At 42.5% G+C, this 21,389-nt stretch overlaps 1 protein-coding gene across 3 annotated transcripts in view; it reads right to left on the bottom strand.

Annotated features, from left to right (window-relative positions):
- Positions 1–21,389, bottom strand: part of MAP4K3 (mitogen-activated protein kinase kinase kinase kinase 3) — a 788,683-nt gene that overhangs the window by 477,117 nt on the left and 290,177 nt on the right. For all 3 annotated transcript variants that reach the window (XM_053711916.1, XM_053711915.1, XM_053711914.1), the window contains exon 3: positions 444–534. In XM_053711916.1, coding sequence (XP_053567891.1) covers positions 444–534 — 91 coding nt within the window. The remainder of the gene's footprint in view (positions 1–443; positions 535–21,389) is intronic.

Genomic DNA, 21,389 nt, shown 5'->3' with positions numbered 1-21,389 from the left:
CGGCCATCGATGTCCGGTGCAGAGAGGGCCACAGAGTGGCTCTCTCTGCATCGGATGGCCAAGGAGAGTTATTGCAGGATGCCTCGATGTCGAGGCATCACTGCAATAACCCGAAAGCGGCTGGAAGTGATCAGGATCGCTTCCAGCCGCTTTAAACCCTCCCTAATGTCGTACAGGGTACGTCGCTGGTCTTTAAAGACCAGGTTGTGTGCGACGTACCCTGTACGACATGCGTCATTAAGGGGTTAAGAGAATGAATTTGAAACAGATTATTATAAACCAGTTGTTTTATAACTTACAAAAGTCACTATTTTGTTTTGCAACAAAGTTTCATTTTGTATATTTCTCAAAAATTATTTCTATAGCCCAGTGAGAATGTGAACAGCTAGGTCTGTGTTAATAATAATGTGACAATTTAAACATTGATTAATTCAAAGCTGTACCTTAGGTAGCTGCCAAAGTAAGCCACAATGTTTGTATGTTTGCAGTCTTTCATCATGATAATTTCCTGCTGCACCACAGCAAAATCTTCTCCTGAAAAGGAAAAAAAATACATTTATAGGCATATTATATTTTATATATAGATAGATAGAGATAGATAGATAGATAACCCTTGAAGGCCAATGATAATCAAATACTACTTTTTATCCTACTGTAATTGTCCACCAGACAGAAGAGATTGTGAGTAAGAGAGAGACAACACAGCCAAGTGAAAAAGAGAAATAAAGATAAATGGGAGATGGTGGGGAGCAGGATGTAAGTAAGGAGAGGGAGAGATAGAGAAGGGAGGGAGAAAGGGGGGGAGATAGAAAAAGGGGAAAAGAGTGGGATGGGAAAAGAAAGGGAGGACAAGGAATCGAAGGGGAAGAAAGGGAAATGTAGAGATAGAAGGAACAAAGGAAAAGAAAGGGAAGGAGGAAATGAAGGGAGTGAAAAAAAGAAGAAGCGAGAAGGAAGGAAAGATTGAGAGGAAGGGCAAAGAAGGGAGGGGGAAACAAGGAATGAAAAGAAACGTTAGGGAAGGGAGGTAAAGGGAGGAAGAGAGGTAAAGGGTGGGAGACGAACAGAGGGAAGGAAAGGGAGGGAAGGAAAAGGAGGAAGGGAAAGGAAGTGCGGAAGAAAGGGAGGGAGGAAGAAAGTGAGGGAAAGGATGAAGAGAGAGGGAAAGGAGGAAAGGGCAGGGAGGGAAAGAAGGAAGGAAGGGAAAGGGGGAAAGAGAAAGGAAGGAAGGGAAAGGAGGAAAAAGAAAGGAAGGGAGGGAAAGGGGGAAAGAGAAAGGAAGGGAGGAAAAGGGGGAAGTAAGCGAGTGAGGGGGAGGGAGAGCGAGGAAGGGAGGGGAAGAGAGTGAGCGGGAGGGAAGGGGAGAGAGTGAGCGGGAGGGAAGGGGAGAGAGTGAGCGGGAGGGAAGGGGAGAGAGTGAGCGGGAGGGAAGGGGAGAGAGTGAGCGGGAGGGAAGGGGAGAGAGTGAGCGGGAGGGAAAGGGAGAGAGTGAGCGGGAGGGAAAGGGAGAGAGTGAGCGGGAGGGAAAGGGAGAGAGTGAGCGGGAGGGAAAGGGAGAGAGTGAGCGGGAGGGAAAGGGAGAGAGTGAGTGGGAGGGAAGGGGAGAGAGAGAGTGAGCGGGAAGGAAAAGGAGATAGTGAGCGGGAGGGAAGGGGAGATAGTGAGCGGGAGGGAAGGGGAGATAGTGAGCGGGAGGGAAGGGGAGATAGTGAGCGGGAGGGAAGGGGAGATAGTGAGCGGGAGGGAAGGGGAGATAGTGAGCGGGAGGGAAGGAGAGAGAGTGAGTGGGAGAGAGGGGGAGAGAGGGAGTGGGAGAGAGAGAGGGAGTGGGAGAGAGAGAGGGAGTGGGAGAGAGAGAGGGAGTGGGAGAGAGAGAGGGAGAGGGAGTGGGAGAAAGAGAGGGAGGGGGAGAGAGAGAGGGAGGGGGAGAGAGCAATGGAGAAGGAGGGGGCGAAAGCAAGGGTAAGAGGAAGAGCAAAGGTGGGAGGGGAAGGAAGGATTTGTCTCTAGATTTGAAAAGTTCATTAAAATCACATCTCGTCATTGATGAAGACAATCTACATGAAATGCTTCTCTTGCCCCTGGATCTCTCCTCCTGAACTCTCCCATGCACCTCCTTTAGAATATATGCTAACAAGTTCAACTGTCCAGTTGATCATTACATTTAAATGTGATTTACAGCTAACAGTGACACACAGGCAGTGCTCTCTACATTTATATCTCACACACATGTATTTTAAGTATTTTAATTATTATACTGAAGTTTTATACCTAATGTCTTAGTGCTGATTAATGTAATTGTGCTTTATGAATAAAATATAATAATAATAGTACTATTTTACAAATAAAATATTGTAGATGCAACATAAAGCTTCTTTAAATTTAAACCGAAACAGGAAGTACATGATTGTGTACAACTGTGACTCTAAAAGCTCACTGGTTGCCAGAGACAACTCCCACAGAAAAAACATAATTTATGCTTACCTGATAAATTCCTTTCTCCTGTAGTGTAGTCAGTCCACGGGTCATCCATTACCTATGGGATATTAACTCCTCCCTAACAGGAAGTGCAAGAGGATCACCCAAGCAGAGCTGCTATATAGCTCCTCCCCTCTACGTCACACCCAGTCATTCGACCGAAAACCAAACGAGAAAGGAGAAACTATAGGGTGCAGTGGTGACTGGAATATAATTTAAAATTTAGACCTGCCATAAAAAACAGGGCGGGCCGTGGACTGACTACACTACAGGAGAAAGGAATTTATCAGGTAAGCATAAATTATGTTTTCTCCTGTTAAGTGTAGTCAGTCCACGGGTCATCCATTACCTATGGGATACCAATACCAAAGCTAAAGTACACGGATGACGGGAGGGAACGGCAGGATCTTTATACGGAAGGAACCACTGCCTGAAGAACCTTTCTCCCAAAAACAGCCTCAGAAGAAGCGAAAGTATCAAATTTGTAAAATTTGGAAAAAGTATGAAGAGAAGACCAAGTTGCAGCCTTGCAAATCTGTTCAACAGAGGCCTCATTCTTAAAGGCCCACGTGGAAGCCACAGCTCTCGTAGAATGAGCTGTAATTCTTTCAGGAGGCTGCTGTCCAGCAGTCTCATAGGCTAAACGTATTATGCTACGAAGCCAAAAAGAGAGAGAGGTAGCAGATGCTTTTTGACCTCTCCTCTGTCCAGAATAAACGACAAACAGGGAAGAAGTTTGGCGAAAATCTTTAGTTGCCTGTAAATAAAATTTCAGGGCACGGACTACGTCTAGATTGTGCAGAAGTCGTTCCTTCTTTGAAGAAGGGTTAGGGCACAATGATGGAACAACAATCTCTTGATTGATATTCTTGTTAGTGACTACCTTAGGTAAGAACCCAGGTTTAGTACGCAGAACTACCTTGTCTGAATGAAAAATCAGATAAGGAGAATCACAATGTAAGGCCGATAACTCAGAGACTCTACGAGCCGAGGAAATAGCCATTAAAAACAGAACTTTCCAATATAACAGCTTGATATCAATGGAATGAAGGGGTTCAAACGGAACACCCTGTAAAACGTTAAGAACTAAGTTTAAGCTCCACGGTGGAGCAACAGTCTTAAACACAGGCTTAATCCTGGCCAAAGCCTGACAAAAAGCCTGAACGTCTGGAACTTCTGACAGACGTTTGTGTAAAAGGATGGACAGAGCTGAGATCTGTCCCTTTAAAGAACTTGCAGATAAACCCTTTTCTAAACCTTCTTGTAGAAAAGACAATATCCTAGGAATCCTAACCTTACTCCATGAGTAACTCTTGGATTCGCACCAGTGTAAATATTTACGCCATATCTTATGGTAAATTTTCCTGGTAACAGGTTTCCTAGCCTGTATTAAGGTATCAATTACTGACGCCGAAAATCCACGCTTTGATAAAATCAAGCGTTCAATCTCCATGCAGTCAGCTTCAGAGAAATTAGATTTTGATGTTTGAAAGGACCCTGAATTAGAAGGTCCTGTCTCAGAGGCAGCGACCAAGGTGGACAGGATGACATGTCCACTAGATCTGCATACCAGGTCCTGCGTGGCCACGCAGGCGCTATTAGAATCACCGATGCTTTCTCCTGTTTGATCCTGGCAATCAATCGAGGAAGCATCGGGAAGGGTGGAAACACATAAGCCATCTTGAAGGTCCAGGGTGCTGTCAGAGCATCTATCAGGACCGCTCCCGGGTCCCTGGATCTGAACCCGTAACAATGAAGCTTGGCGTTCTGGCGAGACGCCATGAGATCCATATCTGGTTTGCCCCAACGTCGAAGTATTTGGGCAAAGACCTCCGGATGAAGTTCCCACTCCCCCGGATGAAAAGTCTGGCGACTTAGGAAATCCGCTTCCCAGTTCTCCACGCCTGGGATGTGGATCGCTGACAGGTGGCAAGAGTGAGACTCTGCCCAGCGAATTATCTTTGAAACTTCCATCATCGCTAGGGAACTCCTTGTCCCTCCCTGATGGTTGATGTAAGCCACAGTCGTGATGTTGTCCGACTGAAACCTGATGAACCTCAGAGTTGCTAACTGAGGCCAAGCCAGAAGGGCATTGAGAACTGCTCTCAATTCCAGAATGTTTATTGGAAGAAGACTCTCCTCCTGAGTCCATGATCCCTGAGCCTTCAGGGAATTCCAGACAGCGCCCCAACCTAGTAGGCTGGCGTCTGTTGTTACAATTGTCTAGTCTGGCCTGCTGAAGGGCATCCCTCTGGACAGATGTGGCCGAGAAAGCCACCATAGAAGAGAATCTCTGGTCTCTTGATCCAGATTCAGCATAGGGGACAAATCTGAGTAATCCCCATTCCACTGACTTAGCATGCACAATTGCAGCGGTCTGAGATGTAGGCGTGCAAAAGGTACTATGTCCATTGCCGCTACCATTAAGCCGATTACCTCCATGCATTGAGCCACTGACGGGTGTGGAATGGAATGAAGGATCCGACAAGCATTTAGAAGTTTTGTTAACCTGTCCTCTGTCAGGTAAATCTTCATTTCTACAGAATCTATGAGAGTGGCAATAGAGAACTCTTTTCTTCGTTCACTTTCCACCCATGTGACCTTAGAAATGCCAGTACTAACTCTGTATGAGACTTGGCAGTTTGGAAACTTGACGCTTGTATCAGAATGTCGTCTAGGTACGGAGCTACTGATATTCCTCGCGGTCTTAGTACCGCCAGAAGAGAACCCAGAACCTTTGTAAAGATTCTTGGAGCCGTAGCTAACCCGAAGGGAAGAGCTACAAACTGGTAATGCCTGTCTAGGAAGGCAAACCTTAGATACCGGGAATGATCCTTGTGAATCGGTATGTGAAGGTAGGCATTCTTTAAATCCACTGTGGTCATGTACTGACCCCTTTGGATCATGGGTAAGATTGTCCGAATAGTTTCCATTTTGAACGATGGAACTCTTAGGAATTTGTTTAGGATCTTTAAATCCAATATTGGTCTGAAGGTTCCTTCTTTCTTGGGAACCACAAACAGATTTGAGTAAAACCCTTGTCCGTGTTCCGACCGCGGAACCGGATGGATCACTCCCATCAGTAAAAGATCTTGTACACAGCGTAGAAACGCCTCTTTCTTTATCTGGTTTGTTGACAACCTTGAAAGATGAAATCTCCCTTGTGGAGGAGAAGCTTTGAAGTCCAGAAGATATCCCTGAGATATGATCTCCAACGCCCAGGGATCCTGGACATCTCTTGCCCAAGCCTGGGCGAAGAGAGAAAGTCTGCCCCCCACTAGATCCGTTTCTGGATCGGGGGCCCTCACTTCATGCTGTCTTAGTGGCAGCAGCAGGTTTTCTGGCCTGCTTGCCCTTGTTCCAGGTCTGGTTAGGTTTCCAGCCTTGTCTGTAGCAAGCAACAGTTCCTTCTTGTTTTGGAGCCGAGGAAGTTGATGCTGCTCCTGCCTTGAAGTTACGAAAGGCACGAAAATTAGACTGTCTGGCCCTTGGTTTGGCTCTGTCTTGAGGCAGAGCATGGCCCTTACCTCCCGTAATGTCAGCGATAATTTCTTTCAAACCGGGCCCGAATAATGACTGCCCCTTGAAAGGTATGTTAAGCAATTTAGATTTAGAAGTCACATCAGCTGACCAGGATTTTAGCCACAGCGCTCTGCGCGCCTGAATGGCGAATCCGGAATTCTTAGCCGTAAGTTTAGTTAAGTGTACTACGGCATCAGAAATAAATGAATTAGCTAGCTTAAGGGTTTTAAGCTTGTGTGTAATCTCATCCAATGGAGCTGTGTTAAGGGTCTCTTCCAGAGACTCAAACCAAAATGCCGCCGCAGCCGTGACAGGCGCAATGCATGCAAGGGGTTGCAATATAAAACCTTGTTGAACAAACATTTTCTTAAGGTAACCCTCTAACTTTTTATCCATTGGATCTGAAAAGGCACAGCTATCCTCTACCGGGATAGTGGTACGCTTAGCTAAAGTAGAAACTGCTCCCTCCACCTTAGGGACCGTTTGCCATAAGTCCCGTGTAGTGGCGTCTATTGGAAACATTTTTCTGAATATAGGAGGGGGTGAGAAAGGCACACCGGGTCTATCCCACTCCTTAGTAACAATTTCAGTAAGTCTCTTAGGTATAGGAAAAACGTCAGTACACGTTGGTACCGCAAAATATTTATCCAACCTAAATATTTTCTCTGGGATTGCAACCGTGTTACAATCATTCAGAGCCGCTAACACCTCCCCTAGTAATACACGGAGGTTTTCCAGCTTAAATTTGAAATTTGAAATGTCTGAATCCAGTTTATTTGGATCAGATCCGTCACCCACAGAATGAAGCTCTCCGTCTTCATGTTCTGCAATTTGTGACGCAGTATCAGACATGGCCCTAGCATTATCAGCGCACTCTGTTCTCACCCCAGAGTGGTCTCGTTTACCCCTAAGTTCTGGCAATTTAGATAAAACTTCAGTCATAACATTAGCCATGTCTTGTAAAGTGATTTGTAATGGCCGCCCTGATGTACTTGGCGTTACAATATCACGCACCTCCTGAGCGGGAGATGCAGGTACTGACACGTGAGGCAAGTTAGTCGGCATAACTTCCCCCTCGTTCTCTGGTGAATTTTGCTTAACTTGTACAGATTGGCTTTTATTTAAAGTAGCATCAATGCAATTAGTACATAAATTTCTATTGGGCTCCACCTTGGCCTTTGAACATATTGCACAAAGAGATTCCTCTGTGTCAGACATGTTTAAACAAACTAGCAATTAGACTAGCAAGCTTGGAAAATACTTTTCAAATGAATTTACAAGCAATATAAAAAACGTTACTGTGCCTTTAAGAAGCACACAAAAAAACTGTCACTTTGATATAACAATGAACCGGTTTAGTTATAGCAATCAATTTTCACATGAAATGCATTAATTTAGCAAAGGATAGCACCCATCAGCAAATGGATTAATAACCCCTTAATACTAAAAAAACGATTGACAAATCAAATAAATACGTTTTTTATCACAGTCAAAGCACAGTCTCACAGGTCTGCTGTGAGTGATTACCTCCCTCAAACTAGTTTTGGAGACCCCTGAGCTCTGTAGAGACGTCCTGGATCATGCAGGGAGAATAAGGAAGACTGTGACTGAATTTTTAATGCGTAGTAAAAGCGCCAAAATAGGCCCCTCCCACTCATAATACAGCAGTGGGGAAGCTCAGTAAACTGATTTTATTCAAAATAAACGACAGCCAAGTGGAAAATAATGCCCATAAATTTTCACCAAGTACCTCAGAGAGAAAAACGATTAACCTGCCAGTAAACGTTTTCAAAATATGAAATAATAATAAAAGCCTGTTGCTAGTCGCTATCACTGCAGAAAGGCTATAAGTTATATGTATATCGTATTTTCTTAGTGAAGTGCCATTCCCCAGAAATACTTTAGTGCCAACATACATACATAACAGCCTGATACCAGTTGCTACTACTGCATTTAAGGCTGTACTTACATTATATTGGTATTAGCAGTATTTTCTCAGTCAATTCCATTCCTTAGAAAATAATATACTGCAACATACCTCTTTGCAGGTGAACCCTGCCCGCTGTCCCCTGTTCTGAAGTTACCTCGCTCCTCAGAATGGCCGAGAACAGCAAATGGATCTTAGTTACGTCCGCTAAGATCATGCACAAACTCAGGTAGATTCTTCTTCTAATACTGCCTGAGAAGAAACAACACACTCCGGTGCTGTTTAAAACAACAAACTTTTGATTGAAGTAATAGAAAACTAAATTTAAAAACCACACTCCTCTCACACATCCTATCTATTAGTTAGGTGCAAGAGAATGACTGGGTGTGACGTAGAGGGGAGGAGCTATATAGCAGCTCTGCTTGGGTGATCCTCTTGCACTTCCTGTTAGGGAGGAGTTAATATCCCATAGGTAATGGATGACCCGTGGACTGACTACACTTAACAGGAGAAAAGTTGGCTTACTCAGTACAGGAACATTAACTTAATAAAAAAAAAAAATTATAATGCATCTTAAAACCTTCTCTTTCAGTGCCGGATATTCAAAACCTCGCCGGCATGGAGAGAAAATCTTTAGGATTTTTTTTTTTAGACCTTGCATTAATAATGTATGGGTCTCTGTTTCACATAAATAACACTACATAGCAACATAAACATTTCTCAAGAAAAAAATTGTGTTTCTTAAATTTTTAAGGGCCTCGCCATACCGACGAAACTTCTTAGATCATCTCACCTGCGTAGCGATGTTTTGAATATCAGGCCCTCAACAAGAATAGAGAAGATTTTGTGAGTAACATGTTCCTTTGGCAAAAAAAAAGATTTTATATATATGTGTGTGTGTGTGTGTGTGTGTGTGTGTGTGTGTGTGTGTGTGTGTAATAAAAAAATCTTAAAACAGACACTTTGAGGTTGAAGCAGCTTTGATGAAAGCCATTACAGTTTGATACAGCTTCATAACTTTGTCATGAAATCTGACTGGCAGGCTGAAAATGACCTCTGTGAACCCATCAACACCAGTACATTCACTCTTCAGCAATCTGTGAGCTGCATTTTACTTTCTTCAGACACTACTAACTCTGGCTAAACTACTCAGACAGAAATCTTTACTTCACACATGGATTACAGTTCAACTTTATAAAAGGAGAAGGTCACCGTGAGGGGGAAAAAAAAAAAAGAGAGAGAAATGAAGTTAAGTGACAGGTATCATGCTGTGACTTTCCCAAAATAGTCTCAACTTTACCAAACTAATACAATGTATGTATCATGCAATATAATATTTATTCTAAGTGCTGTGAAGATTTAGAACTCCCTTTTAAAAATATACAGCGCACTACAAAAGTAAAACAACAGAGAGGCAATATTTAGAGTGAAATGACCACACATACATATATATATATATATAGTGGGTAAAGTAAGAAATTGGTTAATCCTAGCATTACCCGGGTAAACCAGACTTTACCACCAATATATATATATATATATATATATATATATATATACACACACACACACATATACAGTGCTTTTTTGTAAAAGAAAACAAATTATGCTTATCTGATCATTTCCATTTCTTCCGTTGGAAAGAGTCCACAGATGCATTCATTACATTTGGGAAATAAGAACCTGGTCACCAGGAGGAGGCAAAGACACCCCAGCCAAAGGCTTAAATACTCCTCCCATTTCTCTCATCCCCCAGTCATTCTGCCGAGGAACAAGGAACAGTAGAAGAAATATCAGGGTAAGAAATATCAGGGTAAAAATAGGTGCTAGAAGAATAAAAAGACGCCCCACGTAGAAAACGGGTGGGGAGCTGTGGACTCTTTCCAACGGAAGAAAAGGAAATTATCAGGTAAGAATAATTTATGTTTTTCTTCCTAACTGGAAAGAGTCCACAGCAGCATTCATTACTTTTGGGAAAACAATACCCAAGATAAAGAGGACACTGAATGCCAAAACGGGAGGGTACAATAGGCAGCCCATTCTGAGGGCACCAAGCCAAAAACCACTAACCAACAAAAACCCTGCTTCATCCGAAGCCGAGAAAAAGTTGAAAAACGAAGGGCACTGACCCGCAGATAGTCCAGAAGTCTATCTAGAGGCCGCAAAATCAGACTCAACTGAGCCAATAGTCCTCCAGGAGACACCGTTGCCCAACAGGTGGTCCCTCACCACTCACCCCTCACTAATGAGGGGAACACCAGCCTAAACCCCCCAAGGGATAAGGCAAGGAAGAACCGAAGGGGAAACAAAAGGTCACCACAAAATCCATAAAAGGAAAACTCCCAATAGCGAGCCCAGCTCACAAAGACCCAAATGGGTCCTGACAGACAAGGGGAGGCTATGCCCAGACCAAGCAGAAACCAGAGGTTTAGGACCGGGCCTCGAAGTGAGAAAACTTTCTCTCAACATTGTGCAAAAGCACCGAAAGACAACTGAAGACGGAGTCTTCACCTTGTCAGAACTAAGAATACTATCGTATTCAGACAAAAAAAGAACATGTAACAGACCCAGAAAAAAAAACCTGAGTCAAGCACATGCAGCCATCATTAGGATGACCCAGAAGAATACTTGCTGAGAATTAAAAAATGGCCAGCAAGAGAACAATTGCAAAAGGAAAACTCCTAGACAGAGGGCACACTCTAGGCAATCGAGCTGCTAGACCTACACACAGGGCTCCAAAAGGGGAAGCACATAACCTCAACGAGACCCACAGCAGTTACACCCAGAACCTGAAGGTGAATGGTAAACCGGGACCCTCAGCTTGTAAACCCAGGGGGCTAGCTACAATGCCAACCTAGATCCCGAAGAAGACAGTGCATCTCGGAACCCACTCCCAACCGGGCCAGCCCAAGCATCGATAGGTCTTGAAAACAGAAGAACCCCAACACCAGCTCAAAAACGAGCGGAAGAATGGCCAGAGCCATCCCAACAGAGCACAGGTGCCAACCCGACTCCTTAGAAACAGATGACAAGGCCGTAGACCCAAAGGAATCTAACAAAAGACCCACCATAGTCTCGACAAGGAGCCAGCAAGACTCCAGATGGAACGTAACAACCCAGAGAAAAACACCCTCTCTGAAAGGTTAATTCTCAGTTCCAAACTCCTGAATCCAAGAGAATCCCTAAGAAAAGTGACCACACCTCCATAAGGAGGAGAATAAGCCCCCCACCCTAAGAAAAGAAATGGGGCCAAAAAAGTAGAGCACCTGCCCACAAGACACAAAGCCACAGGCTAAAGGAGAGATCAATCTCCAACTCAGATGAACTTGGAAGGATTCCCCCTAAGGAATTAGCTTGCTAACACACATCCAATGTGCAATAGCTGCAGCAGAGACACTGCAAACCCATTCGCCTGCAGAGCAGTGATCCATAAGGTTACCACAGCAAGCTGACCAAGGGAAACCGACCATAAAGGCGTAAGTCAAGCCCAATGAGCATCAGCACTCAGACAACCTGGCCAACCATGACCAGGTCAATTAGTCCAAGTAAAAGGACATAGCCCAAGTTCCCAGAGGAACCCGAACCAGCCCTAGAGCCAAAAAGTCCGGCAACAACTCCACAAAGGAAGTGTCAGGGTTTTTTCCCTGTTTTGTTTGCCATATGCTGCTGGCAGCCATTTTACTCACCTCTCTTGCTGACTCTGGTGCATACTGTGTGATGCTGCTCATTTCCTGCACTTTCTTTTATGGCCAGACTGGTATACATAATCCGTGTGAGACAGGATGCAGTCTCAGAATCCCGTCATCACTTATTATTTAAAGGGCCTCTGTTCAGTATGCTTTGCCCTTGAATTGACTCAGACCTGTTTGTGAGAGGTCCTGTTTATTATCTAGCTGTCTTACGTCCCTACTGGTTCCTGATCTCTGGCTTATTCCTGACTCTCTACTCGCTTTGGCTCCTGACTCGTCTCGTCTGACCACCAGCTCTGGTTTTGATTCCTGGCTTGTTATTTGACTTGTGGACTTTTTATTATTTTTTGCTATTAAAAAAAGCTGTGATTATTTTTGCACTTCTCGTCTCAGTCTGATTCCTGGCACCCTGACATTACGCAAGGGCCATAAATCCTGATGGTGCTAATAATCCACCTTCATCTGCTATAATTTCCAGGATGGATGAACAGGATCACCGCTTGGATCAATTTGCACTAGCCCTGCAAACCCTGCTGACTCGCACTGCACATTTGGACCAAAGTGTCCCGCAAGTTATGGTACAAGATCTGTTGCTCAGTATGCCATTGAGTTCCGTACGCTTGCCGCAGAGGTAGGTTGGAACAATGAAGCCCTTGTTGTCGCCTTCTTTCATGGGCTCTTTGATGCGATTAAAGACGAAGTTGCTGCCAAAGATTTACCAGAAGATCGAGGCATTGGTGTCTTTTTCGATCCTAATTGACATCAGACTAAGTGAGAGGTCCTCTTTCAAGGAGCGCTTGCGGAAGCCTCCTGTTCCATTGTCTCCTACGTGTTCATTCCCAAACAATGCCTCCCTCTCCTCTCATGCCTCCTGGTCCCGAGTCACCAGATACTGCTGAGCCGATGCAGTTGGGATTCACGCGTCTCTCCGTTGCGGAGAGGGCCTTTAGGAGCAGGGAGGTTCTCTGCCTCTATTGTGGGTTACAGGACCACCTTTTGAAGTCTTGTCCTACACGGCCGGGAAATGCTCACACTTAAGGTCCTGTCGGGGGCAGACCTTGGGTGGTTTATCCTCGTCCCCGGAACCGCTAAAGGAGAAACCTTTGTTCACGGTTGTCCTTTCCTGGGTGGACTCCTCCCTAGTCACCCAGTCTCTTGTTGACTCCGGTGCTGCGGGCTATTTCATTGACAGTGCTTTTGTATCAAAGCACTCCATTCCTGTTTTGCCTTGGTCCGTTCCGCTTGCTATTGAGGCCATTGATGGCAGGCCCCTTCAGCCCGCACTCGTTACTCACGAAACTGCTCTGTTATCCATGGCTGCTGGGGCTCTCCATTTTGAAACCCTCCAGTTCCAGGTGATAAACTCTCCGCATTTTCCGGGTGTTCTGGGTTATCCCTGGCTCCAAAAGCACAATCTCAGTCTCGACTGGCGCAGGTCCGAAATTTTGTTGTGGTCTCCGCAATGTATTTCCACTTGTCTTCAGAAACCAGTTAAAGTCTTGTGCACTTCTTCGGTATCTCAATTGCCAGAGGAGTACTGAGAGTTCCTAGACATTTTTGACAAGGTGTGTGCCAGTACGTTGCCTCCTCACCGGTCTTAGGATTGTGCCATAGACCTGCAACCAGGAGCCATTCTTTCTCAGGGCCGGATTTACCCTCTGTCTGTTGCGGAGAATTGTGCTATGGAGGAGTATGTTGCCGATGTTCTGTTGCGGGGGATCATCTGCAAATCCTGCTCTCCTGCAGGGGATGGCTTCTTCTTTGTGAAGAAAAAGGGTGGCGAGTTAAGACTATGCATCGATTATAGGTGTCTTAATCGTCTTACCATTAAGAATGCTTACCCTATTCCACATATTACGGAACTCTTTGACTGCCTCAAGGGCTACGGTCTTTACTAAACTTGCTTGAGAGGAGCGTACAATCTCGTTAGGATCAAGGAGGGCCACGAATGGAAAACAGCATTTAACACCAGGAGCGGGCATTATGAGTATCTTGTAATACCCTTTGGCCTATGTAATGCTCCTGCTGTTTTCCAGGAATTTATTAATGATGTCCTACGAGATATGTTGCAACAGTGTGTTGTGGTGTACATAGACAACATCCTCATACACTCACCCACACTTGAGGCTCATCGTTCTGATATTACACGGGTTCTTTAGAGACTACGTGAGAACGGCCTGTTTGGAAACTCAAGAAATGTGAGTTCCATCAGACTCAAGTAACCTTCCTAGGTTATGTTATCTCCGTTGCAGGGTTCTCCATGGATCCTGACAAGTTATCTGCAGTTCTGCAGTGGCCTCGCCCAGTTGGTCTTCAGTCTACTCAACGTTTTTTGGGGTTTGCCAATTACTATAGAAAGTTTATTAAAAACTTTTCTTCCTTGGTCAAACCTATCACAGACATGACCCGTAAAGAGAATGATTCACTCCATTGGTCACCTACTGACATTAAGGCCTTTGATAGTCTTAAGACTGCCTTTGCTGCCGCTCCAGTTCTCGCTCATCCTAACCCTGTCCTGCCTTTCGTTCTTGAGGTCGATGCGTCTGAGAGTGGAGTAGGTGCCCTCTTGCCTCAACGCCCTACGCCTGACAGTTCCTTGCATCCGTGTGGTTTCTTCTCTAAGAAATTGTCTCCAGCGGAGTGCAATTATGAAATTGGCAACAGGGAATTACTGGCCATAATTTTGGCACTTAAGGAATGGAGGCATCTTCTCGAGGGTACTAGCGTGCCAGTGCTCATTCTTACTGACCACAAGAATTTAACTTATCTATCTGAAGCAAAACGTTTGTCGCCCCGACAGGCCAGATGGGCGTTTTTTTTTGTCTCGGTTTATTTATGTGGTCTCCTACCTGCCTGGTAGTAAAAATGTTAGGGCTGATGTCCTCTCTCGACAATTTTCGCCTCTGTCCAAGGAGGAGTCTGTACCTACTCCAGTTATACTTCCTGACCATATTTTGGCTACCATACGTACTAATTTGACTTCTACCTTGGGGGAGGAAATCCTGCTTGCACAAACCAATGCACCTCCTGAGAAACCTAGTGGTAAGTGTTTTGTTCCTGAGAATCTTCAAACTAAACTTTTGCACACTTACCACTATCCTAAAGCCGCAAGTCACCCAGGCAAGAACTAAATGATTTGGTCTGTCACTCGACAATTCTGGTGGCCAGGTCTTCATTCTGATGTTGCTGCGTATGTTGCCTCCTGCTCATTTTGTGCACAGAATAAGACTCCTCGTCCTCTTCCTGTGGGTCTTCTTTAACCTATTGCTAATGTAGAGAGTCCTTGGACACATCTTTCCATGGACTTCATTGTCGAGCTCCCTGTTTCCAATGGCAATACTGTTATCCTTATGGTGGTTGACCGTTTTTCTAAAATGTCACATTGCATTCCCTTGAAGAAATTGCCTACCGCTCAGGAGCTTGCTTCAATTTTTGCGCGGGAGGTCTTCCGTTAACATGGGTTACCCAAGGAGATAGTGTCGGACCGGGGTAGCCAGTTTGTCTCCAGATTTTGGCGTTCCTTTTGTGCTCAAATGGGGATCCAGCTTTCCTTCTCCTCAGCATATCACCCTCAATCCAATGGGGCTGCGGAACGGTCTAATCAAGCTCTGGAACAGTTCCTCCGTTGCTATGTCTCAGATCACCACAATAATTGGTCTGAACTGTTACCTTGGGCAGAGTTTGCTCGTAATTCTGGTGTTGACTGTCCCTTTAAAGCCCAAGATGGAGCTTAGAAAAATATGTTCTATGGATACTTTTATTTTCAATACATACAAGTCTAAAATAATTTGACCACAGCACCAACAAAAAGTTAGGCCTGTGTATGATAGCCTATATTACAATCAGCAATAGACCGTTGAGATTTAACAGACACAGCTTTTACTGAGGTAATATAAGATTTTGTCATCTCTGAAATTTCTACCTTGCATCATGTAAAAATGAGTTTATGTTCCATTGTAATGAAATAAACACTGCAGTTTCAAACCCAAATGCAGTAATGTTATGAGGCTAACCAGATGCTCTAAGAATACATAAAACTACAATCTAATTTGCACAAAGTATTTGCCATTGTGCTCACCGCAGCTCTGCATTGCCTAATAAATTATCTGACTGCCTCTTTAATCGGAGAATTTGTTTATTCCAGCAACAGAGATGCAGTTAATTTAGGGCAGTAAATATTAAATCTGTGAATGCAAACCACTTGTCTACAAAGGGTTGTTAAGTGGGAGTTAAACACTTGAAGAATGAGGATTTCCTTTTTTTCGCAAGTGTGTTTACAAATTTGCCAACATCGCAGCCAGTCATTATTGTTTACTCGCACTTTTGAACCAACTAGTAGTTTAAATAGATGAATAAAAAAAATCAAATTAAAAAAAAACTCCACGCAACTGAACTAAATTTTTATAATTTAAGAAATGAATGTATTAATGTAAATACATACTGCTCGCACAAGGCTCATATGCTAATTTCTAAGCCCTTGAAGGCCACCTCTTATCTCAGTGCCTTTAAACAGTTTTTCACAGCTAGAAGGCGTTATTTAATGTGTGCCATATAGATAACATTGTGCTCACGCCAGTGAAGCTACTAATGAGAGGGCACTGATTGGCAAAAATGATTTAAGATCTGAGATAAGGGGACAGTTTGCAGAGGCTTAGATACAAGGCAATCACAGAGGTAAAAAGTATAATAATACAGGTAGCCCTCAGTTTACGCCGGGGTTAGGTTCCGTGAGGAATGGTTGTAAATCGAAACCGTTGTAAATTGAAACCCAGTTTATAATGTAAGTCAATGGGAAGTGAGGGAGTTAGGTTCCAGGCCCCTCTCAAAATTGTCATAAGTAACACCTAATACATTATTTTTAAAGCTTTGAAATGAAGACTTTAAATGCTAAACAGCATTATAAACCTAATAATATAGATGGTATCATCATCAAACTAAGTTTAATTTACAAAAACATTTGCTAACAGCACCTAATAAAATAATCACACAACAGACTGCATCATCATCAAACTAAGTTTAATTAACAAAAACGTTTTTTTACTTGTATTTTTCTGCAATCAGTTCTCTGCATTGTTAGCATGTTAGATAATATTGGGTCGGCACCTATTCTATGCATTTCAATCTGCATTGATTAATAGGCAGTTAGGCACCTTCACCTCAAGCAGCTGGACAGGAAGATAATAGAGAAGTGGCTGCTCGATAGCTAATGTCTGTTCTGTGTACACAGATCAATTTCAGACCTGTTATGTTGCATAACTTTGCTGCAAAACAAGCGGACAGCTCCACCTACTGGCTATTTTAATTACTGCACATGACTGAAAAAAAAGGTTGTTATTCTGAAACGGCGCAAATTGAAACGGCGTAAACTGAGGGCCACCTGTATAACCGTGTTGTTTATGCAAAACTGGGTAATGGGTAATAAAGGGATTATCTATCTTTTTAAACAATAACAATTCGGGAGTAGACTGTCCCTTTAAAGTCAGCTCCAGGTCAGCAATGTACTACTGGTAACAAGCTGAACACATCGGATGAGCCAATGACAAGAAGCATATGTGTGTAGCCACCAATCAGCAGATAGGTCCAAGTAGTGCATTGCTGCTCCTGAGCCTACCGTGGTATGTTATTCATCAAAAGGATACCAAGAGAACTAAATTTGATAACAGAAGTAAATGTAACTCTCTCAGAACTGTATTGTCTCTCATTTAAGTACATTTTGCTGAAACGAGTCAAAGTTATAAATCTGTCTCTGTTTCTGGGTATTATAATTATAATATTATATCTATAAAATAACATTTTCAGTAATGATAGCGTCTCCCTGTAATATACTCAGAAACCATAAAATTGGAAAAGGGGACATTATACAATGCAAAGACAAGAACAATAAATATTTCCCTTAGATTTCAAAAACGCCAGTGACTGCCAAATAATAGCACAAACAGTACTAGAAGATTTATTATCAAGGGAACAGCCTAATAAACCAGGCTTCTGTGCAAAATGTTAACAGAAAAAGATCCTGCCTGTTAAAATATGCACAAATCTCATTGCCAACATTCCAATAAAAAATTTATTCAAGCTGCGTATTCACTTATCCGCCATATATTGCAACATTGTTGTCATACCATGCACAGAAATATCTAAGGGAGTTTCTTGCTAGGAATACAAATACTGCAATTACATTTTTAGAAAGATCATTTAATCTTAGTATAAATTGTTAGTGCAGTAATATAATCTTCTGAATCATTAGATAATTGTATTACTATTGCAGAAATGTTTTTAGGCGACTCTTTATTTAACCAGTACTATACACATATTGCCAACATTTAATTAAAATTCTTTAAAATTATGGGGGGAGATAAAAAAACTGAAATTAAAATCCTCCATATCTCAAAATTAAATCAATGTAAATATTTGCATAGGAAATTAGCACATCTAGGCAAGTATCCCCGCTTGTTTTTCCCCAGAAATAACTCATATACTATGTTACCAATGCACAAGAGAATTCTGAGTAAGTTATGCAAATTAGATATGCAAATTCAACTGAGAATTTGCATATCTAATTTGCATAACTTACCCAGAATTCTCTTGTGTATTGGTAACATAGTATATGAGTTATTTCTGGGGAAAAGCAAGCGGGGATACTTGCCTAGATGTGCTAATTTCCTATGCAAATATTTACATTGATTCAACATTTAATTACACATAAGAGCTCAATTTATCATCCCATGGCAGACAGGGGCGTACACCTAACCACTCCTCTTCCAGGTAGCAATCTGCTGCCGCATTTAACATTGCACATGAGCGCTCCTTTGCACTCGCGTGCAAACCCGCCCCCTGACCGCGCACAGCCAATCACCACCAGGCAAGAGCTGTCAATCTCCCTGTTTGGAAGAAACTGGGCTGATCGAAATTCTCCACCTAAGAGGTGGAGAACAGGGTAGGGAAGCAGCAGTCTGATGGCCGCTGCTTGATAAATTGTGACTGCAGGTTCACTTGTGCGAACTATAGTCAAAGTGGAGAAAAGGAATTGATATATCTAGCCCATAAAAGGTTTAATTATGAATAGCAGGAAATTATTTGCATGCCCCACCCTCTATTAATGAAGTAATAGATATGTAGGTAATCTTATGCTTGAATAGGTTTTTCAAATCTGTTTTTAGACATACAAATAAATACATGTTGCAGGCTTCTCAAATTATTTTGCTCAACATAAGCTTAATAAATTCTTTGGCATTTATTTGTGGCTGGAAATACTTTGCCAAACTCACAAAGGGGTTAATTGAATTAGAAGCTGTATATGGTAGCTGTGGTGTCAGACACCTCATTTCGGGGATTTCATTCCATGAGGAACGCCAACATATGCTAGGAAATATGTAAGCAAAATAATGACTCCTGGAAGGAATTCATTTAAGATAAGTCACTGATAAGACAAATGACAAAACACATGGTTTTCATCTACTTTATTGTCAAAACATATTGTGGTTTTCTGTAGATACATTGATGACAGCATATGCTATGCATATATGCAACCTGTAATAAAAAAAACTTTCATTTTGTTAACATATACTAATATGTATCCAAACTTAGAGACAACTCAGTAATATTTAGTGTGTGAGTAATATAATGAGCTTAGATTGTATTTTTAAAAGAACATTAACCCCTTCTTATTTTTATGTAAAACACTGGAAGTCAAAAAACTAATTCTGTAACCTACAATGCTGCAAATCAAGTAGCTGCTTTTAACCATTTGCAGCACTTTAAAAACTGAGGCTGTAGAGTTTGGTTTTTGGCCTTTCTAAACAGTGTAAGACAGCACAATTTTTACACAAAACTTAAGCAAAGAATGTTTAATGTCCCTTTAAGAGACTAAGATATGGGTTCTTACATTATCATTACACAAGAGATCTGAGAAACCTACATACCATGAACAATGTAATAGTCATAAATAGCTGCTTAAAGGGATACGAAAACCACATTTTTTCTTTAATGATTGAGATAGAGCATGCAATTTTAAGCAACTTTCTAATTTACTCCTACTATCAATTTTTCTTCGTTCTCTTGCTATCTTTATTTAAAAAGCAGGAATTTAAAGCTTTGGAGCTAGCCCATTTTAGGTTCAGCACCTTGGATAGTGCTTGCTTATTGGTGGCTACATTTAGCAAACCAATAAGCAAGCATAACCCAGGTTCTCAAAAAAATGGACCAGCTCTTAAGCTTTACATTCCTGCTTTTTAAATAAAGATAGCAAGAGAAGAAAGAAAAATTAATAAAAGGAGTAAATTTAAAAAGTTGCTTAAAATTGCATGCTCTATCTGAATTATATAATTTCCCTTTAAATGCTTGCGCCATATGAACATAGATACCTATATCTAGCAGAAAGGTGCCACCAGGGGGCAGAAGGCATCTGCCTTTGTATGGTAAGGAAGCACTGATTGTGGCTGGTTATTAACAATCTTTTGGGAACATTGATTTCCCATCTATTTTCTTGAAGGAAAGATACCATTCTGTGGAAATGAACAGTAGCCAGAGAAACAGACAGAGCTTGGACCAAGATATCAACCAAATAAGGAGCAATGGAGATCCCCTAAGCTCTGATCATTTATTTTTCTGCCTTGTATTTTTTGTTTTCCAATTGCCTTGCCCAATTTCATGCTTTCGAGGCGGATCATCTAATCAATGGCTATTTTGTATTGCTTGTTTAGAAGACAAGGGCACAGGGTGATAATGTTTATTTTTTTTACTAATCTAGATTAGAGATATAGAACAGTTAAATGTGTGCCTTTTATGTCTTTTTGAACACCACTTGGCACAATTTCCCTTGATTATTCTGGAAAGCTTGGAACTATGCCAACTATGAAAAAAAGTAATGGAAATCAAGGACTATAAAAAACAGAATTTATGTTTACCTGATAAATTTCTTTCTCCAACGGTGTGTCCGGTCCACGGCGTCATCCTTACTTGTGGGATATTCTCTTCCCCAACAGGAAATGGCAAAGAGCCCAGCAAAGCTGGTCACATGATCCCTCCTAGGCTCCGCCTACCCCAGTCATTCGACCGACGTTAAGGAGGAATATTTGCATAGGAGAAACCATATGGTACCGTGGTGACTGTAGTTAAAGAAAATAAATTATCAGACCTGATTAAAAAACCAGGGCGGGCCGTGGACCGGACACACCGTTGGAGAAAGAAATTTATCAGGTAAACATAAATTCTGTTTTCTCCAACATAGGTGTGTCCGGTCCACGGCGTCATCCTTACTTGTGGGAACCAATACCAAAGCTTTAGGACACGGATGAAGGGAGGGAGCAAATCAGGTCACCTAAATGGAAGGCACCACGGCTTGCAAAACCTTTCTCCCAAAAATAGCCTCAGAAGAAGCAAAAGTATCAAACTTGTAAAATTTGGTAAAAGTGTGCAGTGAAGACCAAGTCGCTGCCCTACATATCTGATCAACAGAAGCCTCGTTCTTGAAGGCCCATGTGGAAGCCACAGCCCTAGTGGAATGAGCTGTGATTCGTTCGGGAGGCTGCCGTCCGGCAGTCTCGTAAGCCAATCTGATGATGCTTTTAATCCAAAAAGAGAGAGAGGTAGAAGTTGCTTTTTGACCTCTCCTTTTACCTGAATAAACAACAAACAAGGAAGATGTTTGTCTAAAATCCTTTGTAGCATCTAAATAGAATTTTAGAGCGCGAACAACATCCAAATTGTGCAACAAACGTTCCTTCTTTGAAACTGGTTTCGGACACAGAGAAGGTACGATAATCTCCTGGTTAATG

The sequence above is a fragment of the Bombina bombina genome, chromosome 4, assembly GCF_027579735.1.
Source record: "Bombina bombina isolate aBomBom1 chromosome 4, aBomBom1.pri, whole genome shotgun sequence".
NCBI classification, from domain to species: domain Eukaryota; kingdom Metazoa; phylum Chordata; class Amphibia; order Anura; family Bombinatoridae; genus Bombina; species Bombina bombina.
This window is presented reverse-complemented; position numbering and strand designations above follow the sequence as displayed.